Raw genomic sequence first — 16,250 nt, 5'->3', positions numbered from 1 at the left:
GCTACAGTCAGTGGTTGCTACTGCAGCTGTGAACCTCTTACGAGGGCATGTACCAAACTGCCTAGTAGCAGAGGGAAGTCTGCATACCTCTTCATTCACAGGGGAATGCAGAGGAAGCCCTAACTGAATGGACAGTGAGAATAAAACCAGCCCATAAGCATTCTTTATGATAGATAGATAGATAGATAGATAGATAGATAGATAGATAGGCACAGCAGCTGATATTCTTCCAGCATCTTAAAAAATAAAAATAAGTCATCTCACTGTATTTTGTAACAAGCTAATCAGAAATACTTTAGCCATCTTTCCAAACAAGCTCAGTTTTTCCTGATGTTGAAGAAAGTATAAGGCACTAACATATTAATGCTGTCAGGAATGTAAAACACTTTGTTCTTCATGTACTGTTATACCAGTTCTTAGCAGCATCTCTCCTGGAAAGGCACTAGATATATGGCAAACAATGAAACTTTTGGTACTTCTGGCTAGCTAAGCTATATAAGGCTAGCTGCTTGGACAGCTAAGTGACTTTGCAATCTCCCCTTCCCTCCCTCCCATCCCCTCACAATTATTACTGGTTTCTGTAGGCTCTCATGACCGTGCAGTTCTATACAACTGTGCATATGAGGGATATCATGACTATACCAATACCTTATTATACGATCAGGAGTTATCTTTTCAAAATACTATTCTAGATACAGCATTTTTGTTTCAGCAAAACCCATCACCAGTGGGTTCCTACCTGAGTGGTATTTAAGGTTGTGTATTGCTAGTCAAAATAATTCAATGATTAAAGTTGGTGTAAGAAATTGCACTTTCCCATTCTTTCCCCAATCCCAAGATCTCTTCAAATTAAATACTAGACCCTTTTCTAAAGGGACATTTGTAATACAGCTACAAAGAGGTAGCTAAGTGGCACATGCCAATGTTCTTTTCTTTTTTTTCTTTTTTTTTTTTTTTTTTTTTTTTTTTAAGTATATTCAGCCTTCATTTGCAAAAACATTTTTCATAGGAAGTCTTAAAACAAGAAATCTCTATTCAGGTGGCACACAGAGTTACCATACAGTTCAGAAGACAGAACTCATAAGAAAACTTGGTCTCCCTCCACATCCATAATTGAAAACTAACAAGCATGGGGGATACCCAAGTGCATATGCAGGTGTGTAACTGAAGAGGAGAGGAATGTCTACAGCCAAATACCATGCTTCTCCAGATGTATGATAATATTTACTCTGAAGAGCCATTCAAATCAAGCCCACCATTCGATCAATCTGTCTCATGTAGTTACTCTTCAATGGCAGTAAGTATCTCCTCTCATCAGGAACTCTGTTACACTGTTAAAAAAAGAGAATATCTTTAAGAACCCAAATATGAAGACCAACAATCCCATACCCTCTGTAATCTAACGGGCATTTCGGCATCAGTAACCACAGATTTCCTCCCAGTACAGAAAACTGCACCCAGCAGCACTTTTGGTTCCGACTCTCCCTCATTCTTTGCAAACTTACAGCACAAATCACATAAATGAACAGCAAGCGTTTCCTCAGTGCAGGCTGCAAGCTTCCAAATACAAACCAAACTACTGCAGCTTGTTATTCAACTGAGACTTCCTTCATTATGACAACTGTGAATGCTTTTTAAAATAACGCTCTTTTTCTGCAGGACTGGGGGGAGGAAGGAAGGAACCATGCTAGAACCTACTAGCAGAGATTTTTTAAATTGTTCTGTATTAAAAGCATATCTATTTTGATTGGCAATAATCACTGGGTCCATAGCTCTGTGCTCAGTTGATGCCCAGCTAAGAAAGGTCACCTCTACCTGCCCCAAAACCACTCTGAGGGAAAAAAAAGCTTTGTTTAAACTACCCTCTTCCTTTGCTCCTTCCCCATCACAGTAACACTGGAAGATTTTAAGGGCAGAGAAAAAAGCATATAAGAACAATTGGAAATAAATTAACAAAGAACAGTAATTGCTGCAAAATACTTAGAAGGGACAAGTTTCACCTTCAACATAATTGTTCTTGCATTACCCTAATCCGTTCATTGCACTATTGAAAGTGTTCTTCACAAGGGACCTTCTCAGATATTTGACATTTATAAAGGAAATGCTGCAGAGACCAAAAATATCACTTCCAAGTTACTCTTTCTACTGCCTAACCCAGTTCAACATACAACCCCTATGCAGCAACAAAACCAGGAATGCTCTGTGTATTCCTTACATTAGAACTGTAGTTGACTGCCTTTAAGTCGTTAGTTTTACTTTTTTCTGCGTTGTCCTCTTCTCCAGGGAACATGTCTTGCCACAGTGAGTTACGAAAACGTTCATCCACAGACACGATATGTCCCTCGGTAGTAAACATATACTTATTTCCAGATTTATGCAGTGGGTTTTCTTCATCGAACAACTAAACAAAAGATGGGAAAAACAGCTATAGTACGTATGCCACATTCTCCAGGTCCCATCAACAATAGCTCAAAACACACGTACTCGTGCTTTTGAAGGATCACACAAAAAGCATACCTTTTATTGGAAAATAGGTAACTACTGTTAGAGCAAACAGAAATAAATAGTTTTAATGCAAGGGATTTATTTTAACAGTTAAAAAGGGAGAACAAAAGAGAAACTTAAACTGGCCTTATTTTTCTAAGCTGCACCATGCAGGCATTTCTAGGCTGGCATCCACTGTTTCTCTTCAGTCACAGATTTATTTGTTTTTCTACACTAAAGGAGATTGCTTAAACTACTGTTCTCAATGTTGGCTAAAATGTTTTCTCCTGTGACTGCCAAAGCCTGATGAGGAGAAATCAGAGTCTCCTGCAAGGCAAACAAATGGCTACAAGCAATAATTTAGGTCAGAGCTGAGCAGTTGCTTCCTTCAGTCTTGCTTCCTCTCCAGCTCAAAACCTCCAAAGTCAGGGTAGGGACAAAGAAAGAAGAGCAGCACATTCTCAGATACACTCAAATACCTAAGCCCCCCTCTTCCTCAGAGCTCAGCAGTTTCTAATTAACAATATCCTGTCTCCTCACTATGCCATGTTTGTGCACAGCGCATGCAATACAGTATATTGGAAATTAAGTACATACACATACCAGGTACAAATATTTACATGTTTCACTGAGAAAAAAGCTCTCCATTCGATCTTCTTTTGTCTTCTCTACAACATGGTGTAATGTAGCATAGCCACACCTGCAAGGTTTAAGATTACCTTGGATTTAGTTCCCATGCATTCTGATCTCAAAGAAATCCCTATATATTTCTTAGACCATTCCAATTGTCACTAGGGGTAAAATTAAAATGAAACAAGTCTCTTTAACAAGTAAGCTCTGATTATTGGCTTCCAGTATTTTGATGAGAATGTAATTATTGACACTGTGGTTGATCCATTCCATCATGCAGATTTACCAAGAGCCTCTCCAAGAAGCAAGATACTGTCAAGGCACTTTTCACAAAACAGGTAAATTCCCCATACTAAGCACATGAGAAAACCCAGGTCCAAAAACCTGCTCTCATGCAAAGGTTTCTTCCCAAGCTACCTATTCTTCCACCAAGGCTTAACAAATGACAAGGCTGTAAGCCGTCACACAGTGTACTTGTAATTCTTTCGATCAGCTCCCCTACACAGCATCTGATTCCCACTCAGCTGCAGCATGGCACTGTTTTATACTGTCCTATGCTTAGTACAGACTTGTCTACAAAAGCAGTTGAATAAAGATTTGCTATCTCCCTGAGTCTTGCAAGAAGTTCAGATACTCAGTATTATTAGTCAAGAACCTACAGTTCCTTGTCTTGAGAACAAAGCCAATATGCAACAGCACCTAGCTTGGGACAATATCTCCAGTCTAGTTAAACAACAGGGTGCAGGAGGTTAGAATTACTCTTGCAAGAGCCATAGGAAAAAGAAAAATCAAAACCCACACCTACTAATTTTACCAGTTTTTAGCAACTGATCATTAACAACGCATTTTAAAAGGTAGTTATAGAATTCTGAAGGCATAAATTGTTTTCATTTTCAGATGAGAAAGAAGTAACTGTCCAATAAATAAATAATTTCGTATGGCTTTCGTGGAAGGTTGAGTTTCCTAGTTTACCTACATTTGGCATACTGGATTCTATATAATATTTATATAACAAATATATAGCACTGAGAGAAGACACAGGAGATTGAAGACTGACTTTGCTTTTGTATATTTTTCCAAACTCTGTAGGATATCCATTCCCACATGGAGGTAAAATGGGTTCTTCGTGGCCTGAATAAGAAAGACAGACAAGTTAGAATCAGCAATTTTGAAATCTTGTAAAAATAAGTTACAACAGAAGCCCAGTTATAGCAGATTCATGAGTGTTACAGTAAATTTATCTTTATAGGAACATGCCTTAGACTAATTTGTGCAAGCTTCTCACATTTGCCTTAGTGCAAATCCAAATAAAATCTGTAGTAAATTCAAACTCTCTCATGCAGACAGAAGGTTATTTTAGTTTACAGTATCTTCTGTTAGTCAGAGACTGTGCCTGGAAAGCTATTACATTTACTTCAACAATTTCTCTTAAGAAGTCACAAGATTCTACCTTGTAAAAATCTGCTGGCTTTTTTTTCAAAAGGCTGTTTAGTCTCATTTTTTTCTGTCTTAAAAAAAAGCCATTTTTAAAGCAAACAACATAGCATCTAAATTGCATAACAGTCTAGTGCCTAAACAGAGACTTCTGAATAAGGATAGGCAGATCCAGAGGCACCAAATTTTAGCAGGCCAAGGGTTAGGCGTAGAAAAATCGACCTGAACAAAAAGGCTTTGCCCAAACATGAGCTGTAAAACTGGAAAAAGTCAAATACCTGATAAAGAAGGTATGTAGACTCCACTAATTCTGGCCTCAGTGGATAAAAAGGAACATCCGGTGCTTGCAATTGCCAGTTGTATCTTTCCGGGAGAGCTCCATATCGTTTCCATATGGCATAATAAAAAGCATGGAGACAAATAGCATCTTCCACATCTCCTATTAATACCTAGGCATAACAACAACCATAAATATGCTCACTTAATAGTGCAAGCCAGCAAATTGCTTTCCGCTCTGTATAAGAACATACCATATAATAAAACACTCCCCTCCTCAGAAGGGGAGACAAAAAAAAAAAACCCACACAAAAAACCCAAGGCTAATGTATTAATTCCTTCACATTAAAAGCTTCAGTAGAGCTCAGTCTCACAGTGTGGTACACAAATGCTGAGTTTAAACAATAAAAAGTTAAGAAGCATCTCAAATCTAATGGAGAGCAGGCCAGGCCTTCCAATAATTGTTATGCTGATGCAGTAGCTGAACTGCTCCAAGACTCTGTTATCAGAGCAGCCAGGTGTAAACCTGCAGGTTGAAGTTCATCTCACAAAAGATGCTCAGATTTATTCACAGCCTAAGATTAAAATGAGCCTTTCCGACACCCCTCTACTGTGTTGCTCAGTCTTTAACAGAATGAAAGTTTACCTGTAGCCCAGGAAAAAAGGCTTGCAAAGAGTCAATCCATGTGTTCATCAGCTGTCCTGTGAACATGTTTACATTAACATACAAAGGAGGGTCACCTTCACCTTCATTGCAAGCTTCTCGACTGCCAAATAAAAATAAGCATGTGTAAACATTCACTGTTTTGGAGGAACACAATGCAGACTGCATTTCACAGCACTACCACCAGCAAAGAGAACGAGCTGCAAATTTGTCATGCAAAGCTCAACGCCGTTTTGAAAAAAACTAAAGCACCAGTCCTGCTCTCGTAAAGATTATTTCATAGTTTTTAATTCATAACACAATATCCTTAATTTATATTAGCAGAATCTCTATGAAAAAGTCATGGTAGGAAAGAGCAGGTCTTATGAAGTACTAAACCAGCCAATTTAATACATTTCCTTTGCAGTTCTACAGCCTTCTCTCAGCCTAACTTTTACTAACTTGGATGGTAACCAGCTTGGCTTCTTTGCACCACTAATGCTACACAAATCAGTTGACTAAGAGGCAAAAGGAAGGATACAACCCATTTTCACAGTGACTACCACAAAAACAAGATTTTATTTTTAAAGAAAAAAAGAACACAGATTTTCTACAGCATGACATAATACAGTCTTTCATATCTTGCTGGAGTACTCTTCTTTAAGGACTTGATACTCGCATGAAATAACATACCCTCTTCTTAAGTGGTTCTGAATGTTCCGATAAGCATCATTGAACATCTCCAAGTCTTCCTTTTCTCCAAAGAGGATGTAAGACTTAAGAAGGTATTCATAGAATGAATCCAATCCTGCTCCCAAGCCACTTTGCCTTCCAACCCAATGGCCAGTTTGAATATTTACAACATTTCCTTTCAGAACAGATAAAAAGTTTAGTCTCAACTCACGAAGTACATCAGAGGAAAATAGTCAAGAACCAGAAAAGTCTTAACCAGGAACGACCAAAGATTACTGCAAAAATAAACCATTACAGTGCATTCATCTAAAGAACTAGTACGCAAATAGTGTCGTTTTAAGTACTTGAAAGGATCTGCAAGTCTAAATTATATTAATGGGGATGCAAACGCTAGAACTTCAGCTTCATTGCTCAATTTTATGAAAAGTCTGTCTTTGGAAACCCATGCCCTAATAAATCATTCAGATACTCCATTTCTCTTATGAAATTACAAAGTGCCGTTTGGTCAAGAGAAACCACAAGCACTCAAGGAGAATATGACGTAACAGCTATGGAAGTAGATAGAGTTTACAATGCATGAAAAAAAAAATGCAGCACAATGGCATTCTACTGTGGGAGACTGAGGTAGGTTAAAACATGGAGCCAGTCAATATAGCATCACCTCAGAGGAGACCTTATCGATGTTTATCAATATCTAAGGGGCAGGCGTCTAAAGGAGGTGGCTAGATTCTTCTCAACAGTGCCCAGCAACAGGACAAGGGGTAATAGGCACAAACTGGAGCACACAAGGTTCCACCTCAATGTGAGAGGAAGCTTCTTCACTGTAAGTGCGACGAAGCTGCCCAAGGAGGTTGCAGAGTCTCCTTCTCTGGAGATATTCAAAATCCACCTTGATATGTTCCTGTGCAACCTGCTGTAGCTGAACCTGCTTTAGCATGGGAGTTGGACTGCATGATCTCCAGTGGTCCCTTCCAACTCCAACCACTCTGTGATTCTGTAAAATTACCTAGTAATCCGGTGTTATTGCTCCTGAGATTCCAGAGTGCTCTGACAGCTCTCCTGGCCACCCATTCAAATGTGGAATCACCAAGCAGCCTGCTAAGGATACCAAATTCCACCAGCAAGGAACCAGCACCTGCAGTACAAGTTTCATTAATGCCGTCTGGAGGTACCCCCTTCTTCAGATTGACCTGTGAAACAAGTAGAGAGAGTGCTAGTAGCAAGAAGGTAGGTTGCACTTCACACAGCTGGGCTCTAATCTGCAGTCTTGTACTTATTATGAAGCTCTTTTATTAGTTTTTGTAATATATAGCATGCGATGTGTATAAAATCGTAAAGCCAGCATTATCACTTCTTGCTCAAAAAGTATTCCTGAGGAATTCCTGAAATTAGTCTTCCAGCTCTATAACATCACGGTCAAACTGGGCAAACCTAATTCTGCTACTCTTATATACTTAGTCCTTCCAAATTACAGTCCACTTTTTCATCATTTCTACTAAGTGTTCAGGTTCTTCAAGGGCGATGCAAGTACTTCTTCCCTTCATTTAGCATTCTTGAAACCAAGAGGATCCTTGTATATCATGCGTACCATCCATGTCACTATAATTTAGTGCAGTTTCCCTTCCATGCTGTTTTAATGTAACCCAGACCAAATTCAATACCCCAAAAGCACATATAAAGGAGCACACAGAGCATGGAATTAAGAGTTGTAAGACAGGTGAATTGCTACTCGATTATTTCTCCCCTATGCTGTTATGCTCACTTACCCGAGGGTATGGAATTCCAGTCTTGGTGTTTTCAAAGGCTGGAAGTAGTCTCACTGCTAGATCATGAGCCATATGCAACAGTTCATTGTCATAATCCTTAATGGTCATATCACCAAAAGGCTGTTTGGTATCTGTAATTATGATGTGGGCAGAAAGTAGGCTTCCTAAAACCCTAAGGGAAAAAGTTAAGATCTTCAGTTTTTAAATCCGATCTGAAACTAGTTCTTAAACATGATATTGGTAACAGAAGTAGTACTTTTTGCACATTACAGACACTACAGAAAGATAACAGCTTTTTCCCCCCGCAGTAGCAAAAACATATGGAAGTCATGCTACTTGTCACTGTCACCCACAGTAAATCCAAAACCTGGTTCTACAAAACTTACCTAACCCAGCAGCTCCTTACAACATACCAAGTCTATTTATGAGTGAAGACCTCCTTGCCCCGTATATGGCAAGGTTGTTAGATTAACTTAGTATTTAGAAAAAAGAAAGCCTACCCTAGTTAAGCAGCAACTGAATAGTTTAAGACATTCAGAAAATGAAGCCATTTAAAATCAGACAATATCTTAAACTCATCTCCGAGACAGACAGGCCTGTTTTTCACCTAAAACAAAAGTGAAAGCAAACAGAAGGTCCATGGAAGAAAAATAGGAAAAATCCAGTCAGCAGGACTGTTTGTTCTACAAAAGTTGTTGAGTCTCTGCTGCAAAAGCAACAACAAAAAGTAGCAGTCTGGAAGCCAAACAGTTGAGATTACCATTGTATCACTGCCTCAACTCACATGTGACTCGTTAAAATTGTTTTAATTATGAAAGAATTGAATATTTTTAAAAGGTTAAAAAGCAATATGGAATAAAGCCTACTAAAGATATCTTTATCAATGATTGTACTTTGGTTCATCTGTACATGCATACCAATACTCTGACCTTGTTACTGTTTTAAAGACAGAAACTAAAAGCAACATACCTGATAGTTGCCTCAAAAACTTGGACTGTTGAATCTTTGTCAAATGAAACCGTGTCAATCACCAATTTCACTGCTTTCTGGAATTCTGACGAGTTCCCCATTACCTTTTACATAAAAACAAAACTGTTTTGTCCAATTGTTGCTTCAGAAGAGGGTTAGAAAAGACAATAGCAAATTCATGCTTTAGACCAACAGTCACTAATGAGATACAGAACAGAGCACTTCAAGCTCCTGAAAAATAAACTTGCCAGAAAGTTATTCATCCTACTGACATGTAAAAGCGCATTTGTTAAAAAGTATGTTATAACAGGCAAATCTGCAAAGATATATTTTTGTTCACTTTACTAATCTCTGCACTCATGTACTCTTCCACTCCCAACACGAGCCCTGTGGCTGATCTCTTAGAGCAGCACTTGAGATCTAGCACAGGAATGAGTTAACAGCTTATCAGTTTAAGAGTTGTATTTAGCTTAAAAAGTAACACAACTTGCAGAACAATTATTTGACATTCATTTGACCAGAGGAGTCCACCTTCTCAGGCTTGTGGTTCAACTTTGCATGCCATGCCCAGGAGTTCCCCCGTGCCACTTTTCTGTAGGTACACCTCAGCAAGGAAGCAGGAACAGAGAAGGGAAACACACTTGCATACATTTGTTATAAGACTATGAGTACAGGAACCTATCTAACTCTTTAACACCAATACATCATGCACCTGGCAGTCTGCTCTTTCCAATACCCAGACCTAGAGGGAAAGTAGCCACACAGATCTGAGTCGATGAAGAGCAAAACAGGCGTTCATCACACAGAAGCCTCTGAAACAGAAGAGACTCTAGGAATCACAAGTCTTATATTTGAGAAAAAAATTACATACTGCCCCAAAAGGTATGGATAGGATAGTGACCCACTGGTGAAAGAGGTGTGTCTAGCCAACACACCATAAGCCACATAGCATGGATCCCTAACTCTTGTTTCAGCTAAAAACAACTTCTTTCTCACTTCCTGCATTCAGTTCCGTTCGTTACTGCCATGTTCAGTTAAACAGCTGAGAGCTCCTCACCACACAGCTGTGGTTCCATCACAGCAATAGGAAGTACCTTGTAACCCCAAGCACACGTATAGTCCTTGCACACACCATCCACTCCCCGAGAAGAGAAACACACTAAGGATCCCATGTATTGAAGGGCCCTGACCACATGCCAGAAGGCCAAGAATCCATACTGGCTGGAAAAACGTGACTACAACACATAAGGGTCTTATAAACATGTGTAAGGAGTTCATGGAAGGGGCTTTCTCCATTATACCATGCCATTGGTACTACCAACATAAATTTTAGTTGCTTCTCATGTTACCTTCAAATTTTACCAGAAATGAATGCTATGGTCTATTTTAACAGGCAAGAAGCAGCTTTTCCCCTCCTTCCTTTAACTGCTCTTCCTACAGACTCACATGCCACTCAGGCCCTCTCTGCCAAGGAAAACAGTTCAACTGAAAGAGCTCCAATTGAGTGAGATGAACTCTCCTCCTGACACATCTCTCAGCAACCCATGCAGATTCCAGCTCGATCCACTCTTCCTGAACACTAGAATGATATCAGATCTCACCTGAGTCGTGGGGAAGTGCTCTGAAATTTCTTCTGCCCCTTCTGAAAATCTCTCCTGATACATCTCCATGTACTCTTACCCTTCCCTGTATGCATAACACCTGATACACAACCAGCTCCACTTTCTCAGACATGAAGGATTTAATAACCTCGAATTTAGAAACTGTTAGACATTTTATTGAAGTTCATCACAATTTTAACTGGTTCCTCACAATGTCACCTTAACATCTTCACGTTAGGAAGCCATTTCCATTTCTATCAGCAGCTCTGCATGAAACATCAGTACTTTCTGCACTACCAACACTAACAGGCAAAGACTAAACAGCACTTATCCCACAGCACATGCTTCAAAAACACCATGGAGTAACTTCCTCCAGTTTGAAACTTTCTGCTGCCTTCTTCCTTCAACCCAGCTTCTCTACATTCACCCCTATTCTTCAGGTCCATTAGTTGATTTTTAATTTTAATGTGGAGCCAATTCCAGATATTAGACCTTCTGTGGTTCCAAGTTCAACCTCAGAGCAAGAGACACTATCACTGCTGTTCAGTACCAGGGCAGATGAACCTAGCAAGACACATGTTCAAGAGAGCATGGAAGAAATTAACACTGTAGCATGCCCCCATTTCCCCTTTAGATCTTCCCTTCAAAGTCTGTTCCAGCACACTTGTTGTCAAGGTGACAGCTCACAACCATACTCCCAGATCAGTCCAACCATCCCACAACCAAGATCTGCAGTTTCACAGCCATGCTAAACAAAGCTCTGTGCCTGAGAGCGAACTCTGACTCCTGTTTTCCCAACTCCTGTTGGGAATAAACCACCTGGTGAATTGCAGCAGGTGCTAGTTTTGCTGCTCACAGCCAGACTAACAGAACAGAGCAAGCAAGAGTCAAAGAATCACAGAGTCACCAGGTTGGAAAAGACCCACTGGCTCATCGAGTCCAACCATTCCTATCAAACACTAAACCATGTCCCTCAGCGTGTCATCCACCCGTCCCTTAAACACCTCCAGGGAAGGTGACTTAACCACCTCCCCAGGCAGCCTGTTCCGGTGCCCAATGACCCTTTCCGTGAAACATTTTTTCCTAATGCTCAGCCTAAACCTCCCCTGGCATCATGTTCAAGAGCACTGGGCACTTCTCACTTCTCAAACCACTGACTTCACCTCTCAAATCCAACTGACTTCAACCTTTCGGACATGAGAGTCTGTATCCTGCCAAGACACTGCCTTCAGAGTTTAATTAGCAGGAGACAGCACATCTGTCTGTCTCTATCCTGCTAAGAGACTGCATTCAGAGTTTAATTAGCAGGAGAATTGCTCTCTGACTGCACATCTACACCTCTGTATCCTCCTAAGAGACCGTCTTCACAGTTTAATTAGCAGAATCGCTCCCCAGCCGCACACCTAGCTATATTACCGTGCCTTTAGAGCTATCTGCATGATGCAGTTCGCTGGGACACAGACCCCGAGCTCCCCCGGTGTGGCGGGGACAGACCCAGCCCCAGCGGGACTCACCGCCAGGGTGTCCAGCGCGTCGATCAGCGTCAGCGAGTAGTTCCCCAACACGTCATTGATGTTGAGGTTGGAGCTGGAAGGGAAGAGCGGAGCGTCAGTGCCCGCCGTGCACCGTCCCCCGCCACACACCCCCTTCCCGGCGACTCACGGGTCGTGTCGGTCGGGGCCGCGGCCTCGGCAGTGCAGGGGGTCGAGCTCGTCCCGGGGGAAGGCGTGCCGCATGTAGCTGTCGTACCCGAAGACGAACATGCCGCGGGCGGCGTCGCGCAGCCGGGCCCGCAGCTGCGGCGGGAAGGAGCCGCTGTAGCGCCGCTCGTACTCGTCCCCCGCGGCCGCGCCGCCGCCTCGCGGCCTCAGCGAGCCCCAGTGCGGCGACGGGAACGGGAAGCGGCGGCGCAGGCAGAGCCCGGGAGCCAGCGCGGGCAGCAGCGTCAGCAGCGCCTGCAGCCCCAGCCGCAGCAGCAGCAGCCCCAGCAGCAGCGACCGCCATTGCATGGTGGCCCGCGCATAGTTCAAAGGGACCGCGCGGCCCCCGCCCGCTCGGCAGCGACCGCCGCGCTGCCTCTCCCTCAGCAGCGGAAACGAAACACTGAGGGCACCGGGCCCCGCCCGCCGGCTACTATTGGCCGAAAGGAGTCACGTGATCCGCCCGCCAGGCTCCTATTGGCAGAGAGGAGACACGTGGCCTACCCACCCAGCTCCTATTGGCCGAGCCGAGCAGCACGTGGCTCGTCAGCCCAGCTCCTATTGGCTGAGATGAGGCACGTGGCCCGCCCGCCCGCCCCTATTGGCCGGAGGCGGGAGCAGCCGCCGCTCGCGGGGCGCGGAGCGACGTCGCCTGAGAGGCGGGACCCAGCGCCGCTTTAAAGGGCCGGGCCGGGGCGAAGAGGGCAGCGCCGGCGGCGTTGTTGCAGGTTGCACCGCGGAGACCCAGAACCGGAGCAGCAGGGCTTGCGCAGCTTCCCTCCGGTCAAGGCAGCCCCGACAGCGAACCGCTCCAGCGGCGCGGTGGGAACTGGAACCGGGTAAAGGGCAAGGGCCGCGGCAGCTGGAGCTTTCAGAAAGGAGCAAAAATAGAAAAATCAGCCCAGGGCGCGTTGCAAAGCGTCGGTATAAAGGGAGAATGGAGTCAGGCGGTACCGGTAAAACCAAAACCCCTCAGAGACAGCCGAAAGGACAAAAAAGGAGGGAAAGAAACTACATCTGGGGAAGTAAGGAGACTCTGAGCTCCCCCAGAAAACCAGACATCATCGCTGCTAACCATGGCCGTCGGCACAGCTGCCCCATCCTGAAGGAAGGACTGGGGTGCACACGTCAGCATCTTGTCCTTTCACCAAGACTCTGCATGACAGTTACAAATAAATTTGTTAGATAAGGAGAGGAGGAATATTTGAGGACATATCATGCACAGACACTCATTATTTGTCTTCAGCCTGTACTTTCCCAGCTCCTGTTAAAATCCTCTAGCTCGCTCAAACACAGCAGCTGGGGTTGTTCTGTCAATTCCTTTCCTCAGACTCTGGAGTTCACACCTCTTTTTAATATTTTTCCCCTTACGAAGTAATATTACTCACACCAAGAAAGGCATTAATTTATTGACTCTAAAAAATGAGGAGAATTCCTCATTGTTGAGAAGACAAATATCTTTCCACATCCCAAATTAACACAATTAATTATACAGAAGCAATTTACGAGTTTACCTCACTGAGACTCTTCAGAAAATTGAGTTTAGCTTTAATTTTCACAAATTACAACAGCTTTTTCTTTCTCTGCTTAAGTATTTGCTCTGTTTGTTAAATAATACGGTTTAGGAACTTCTACCCAATAGGGTGTTTTTGGAGAAACACAAACAAGACCAACAAGTATTTTCAGCACCTAAAGCAAAGCAATAATGAGAAATGATAGTTTCACAAACAGACCGCTCCAAAGGTCTTTCCCTCACCGAGCACAAGGCTCAGGGTCACCCTCTCGAGATGAAGTTGCATAGTTAACACTCCTACCAGTCTCCGCAGGAACCACTCTCCTAACAGACAGCACAAACCGACCAAGGTAACAGCAACAGCATTCAACTATTTTTTTCTTTTAAACAAAACCATGACATTTGGATTTAGCCTCATTCATAAACTCTAGATCATTTGCTTATGACAGTTTAAAACATTAAGTTTCCTAAGTTGACCAGGAAAGACCACTTGAATTTACTACTTGCCTCCATGGAAGTGATACCACCTCCTTTCTTCATTGTTAGAGTGCTTCAAGGAGAGAACCTGTTTGCTCCACTCACAGATTATTTAAAAAAAAAAAAAAATTAGCGTAGATGTGTTTAGTTTAGCTGTGACAATGTTTCCCCGATACAGTAATGAGGGCTTCTTCTGTATTTCTACCAATAATAACAGCAGCTGTACTATTACAGATGAATATGCAAAAGAACATTTTTCAACACTTTTATTGAAGCACTTCAAAATGATCACAATGATAGATGTTGCCTTTAACAGAATAAAACCTTTAATGTCATAATTAAAAGGCACTAATCCTGGCACAAAGGTCTACTTACCCACCTTCCACTGTGACGGAAATAAAAACTCCTTTGAAAGAGTATGTACATACCCCCTTTGAGTGCCATTCCCTGTTTGCCATTCAAGTGACATGTAAAAGAAAACCCCAAGGTTTCACCAAGGCATACTTAAATGCTCAGCATCTGTAGTGCTAAAGCAACAGGCTATTTATTGGAGGTTTATGATGTAGCAAGACAAGTCATTCTACACTCAAGTTTTGGGAATACAAGTCCTGAAGCACATACCAGTCTCGGGCATCCACACACTACTTCTCCTTTAACACAATTCACTGCTTTGCTGTTCGTGTTATTGGCAATGCACCACTTTTAGCAAGACAGCTTAAATAACCTGAATTGCACTCCCTATTTTGAATTCACACAGCTCTCCAGAGTCAGGGTGAGTGCAACAGCAAGACAGCAGGGAGCAGTGCTGGGGCACACTACCAGGACAAAGCGTGATTCTTCAGATTCAGTAAACACACACAAAGCAAATCATGACATGCCATTGCACAGCCACAGGAACTATAAAATTAAACCTTAAAAAAGTTAAAAGCTTGATAATCCAGCTAAGCCATACTTCAAGTTATTATAGATCCCTGCACAACATTCCTATATTAATTTAACCAGAGAGACTGTTTAAGGCATTTTCTTTGGCCTCCTTTCTTCTACCAGAAAGTGAAGACTACGCAGTTTAATATGTCAGCATCCAAAAACGACCACCTTTCCAACTTGTTTCCACAAAGATATGAGAAAACACAAATTAATAAGAAATTACATTATTACTTCTACAGATGATGAAACAGTTCCATATTTGTGCATTTTCCATGTTGCGAGGTGGTAGGTAGGACAGAACTGCTCTGTGCAACTGCTAAGACACTCAGCTCTGCTCAGGGTGATGAGAATTACACTGCACTGTAATTGCACTTAAAGAAACCACCATCGACACTAGCATCAACAGGACATTAACACTCTTAAGGAAAACTTTCACACAGCTCAGCACTGTGGGTGCCTGCACAAACATTTCTTCCCACATGCTGCTCTATGATCAGTACAATCGATCAATTCATATTGAACAAAACCAACGATTATTTAGTCGATGGCTACTTAAATTTAGTTATTGGGACACCATACAACACCAACACATCATGCGGTCATAAAGGTATAACTGGTGACTAGCTTGCATGCATATTCATGACCAAGAACTCTCTCAGGCTCAGCGTTTGCCTTTCCATAAGACGCAAATTTCTCAACACGCTAATGGTCAAGGCCTACTGCAGATACATCAACAGAGGTTCAGGACTACCGCTATTGATGTTTAAGTACCATGATTTATGCTATTAAAATGCAACCTCCAAAGCAACTTTGTATTTTGAAGAGAGTGAGAAATTCAATCAGTCTCTTTTTACTGTCTGGGCTTGCTATGGCATCTGAGACACATAACCATCATGAGATATTAGACTGGTCCAACAGATTTCTAGAAGCAGAACACAGCTGTAGCATCCAGGCTCAGCAGACAACACTGGTATTTGCCTAAATTAGGCTCTACACCATTATTAGAATAGAAAAGGTTTAACCTTGGACTGGACTGTGCCACAAGAGTAAACAGATCTTTCAGTTCAAGGCTGAAAAGTGGAGAGAGCAGCCTCACGTCTCTGGAAAGCCATACTACGCTGCGCTTCTGTTTCAAAA

At 42.2% G+C, this 16,250-nt stretch overlaps 1 protein-coding gene across 1 annotated transcript; it reads right to left on the bottom strand.

Moving 5' to 3' along the window:
- Positions 1 to 565: 565 nt before the first annotated feature.
- EDEM1 (ER degradation enhancing alpha-mannosidase like protein 1) lies at positions 566 to 12,553 on the bottom strand. Its single transcript, XM_069865435.1, has 12 exons — positions 12,159 to 12,553; positions 12,011 to 12,083; positions 8,896 to 8,999; positions 7,927 to 8,098; positions 7,167 to 7,350; positions 6,161 to 6,335; positions 5,471 to 5,591; positions 4,827 to 4,997; positions 4,172 to 4,245; positions 3,088 to 3,184; positions 2,216 to 2,401; positions 566 to 1,331 (listed from the first exon to the last, which is right to left on the bottom strand). The coding sequence occupies exons 1-12, from the start codon at positions 12,503 to 12,505 to the stop codon at positions 1,242 to 1,244; spliced, it is 1,794 nt and encodes a 597-aa protein (XP_069721536.1). The 5' UTR covers positions 12,506 to 12,553; the 3' UTR covers positions 566 to 1,241.
- Positions 12,554 to 16,250: the final 3,697 nt, after the last annotated feature.

The sequence above is a fragment of the Phaenicophaeus curvirostris genome, chromosome 11 (genome assembly GCF_032191515.1).
Source record: "Phaenicophaeus curvirostris isolate KB17595 chromosome 11, BPBGC_Pcur_1.0, whole genome shotgun sequence".
Taxonomy (NCBI): Eukaryota; Metazoa; Chordata; class Aves; order Cuculiformes; family Cuculidae; genus Phaenicophaeus; species Phaenicophaeus curvirostris.
The sequence above is the reverse complement of the archived record's forward strand: the minus strand, read 5'-3'. Positions and strand labels throughout refer to the sequence as shown.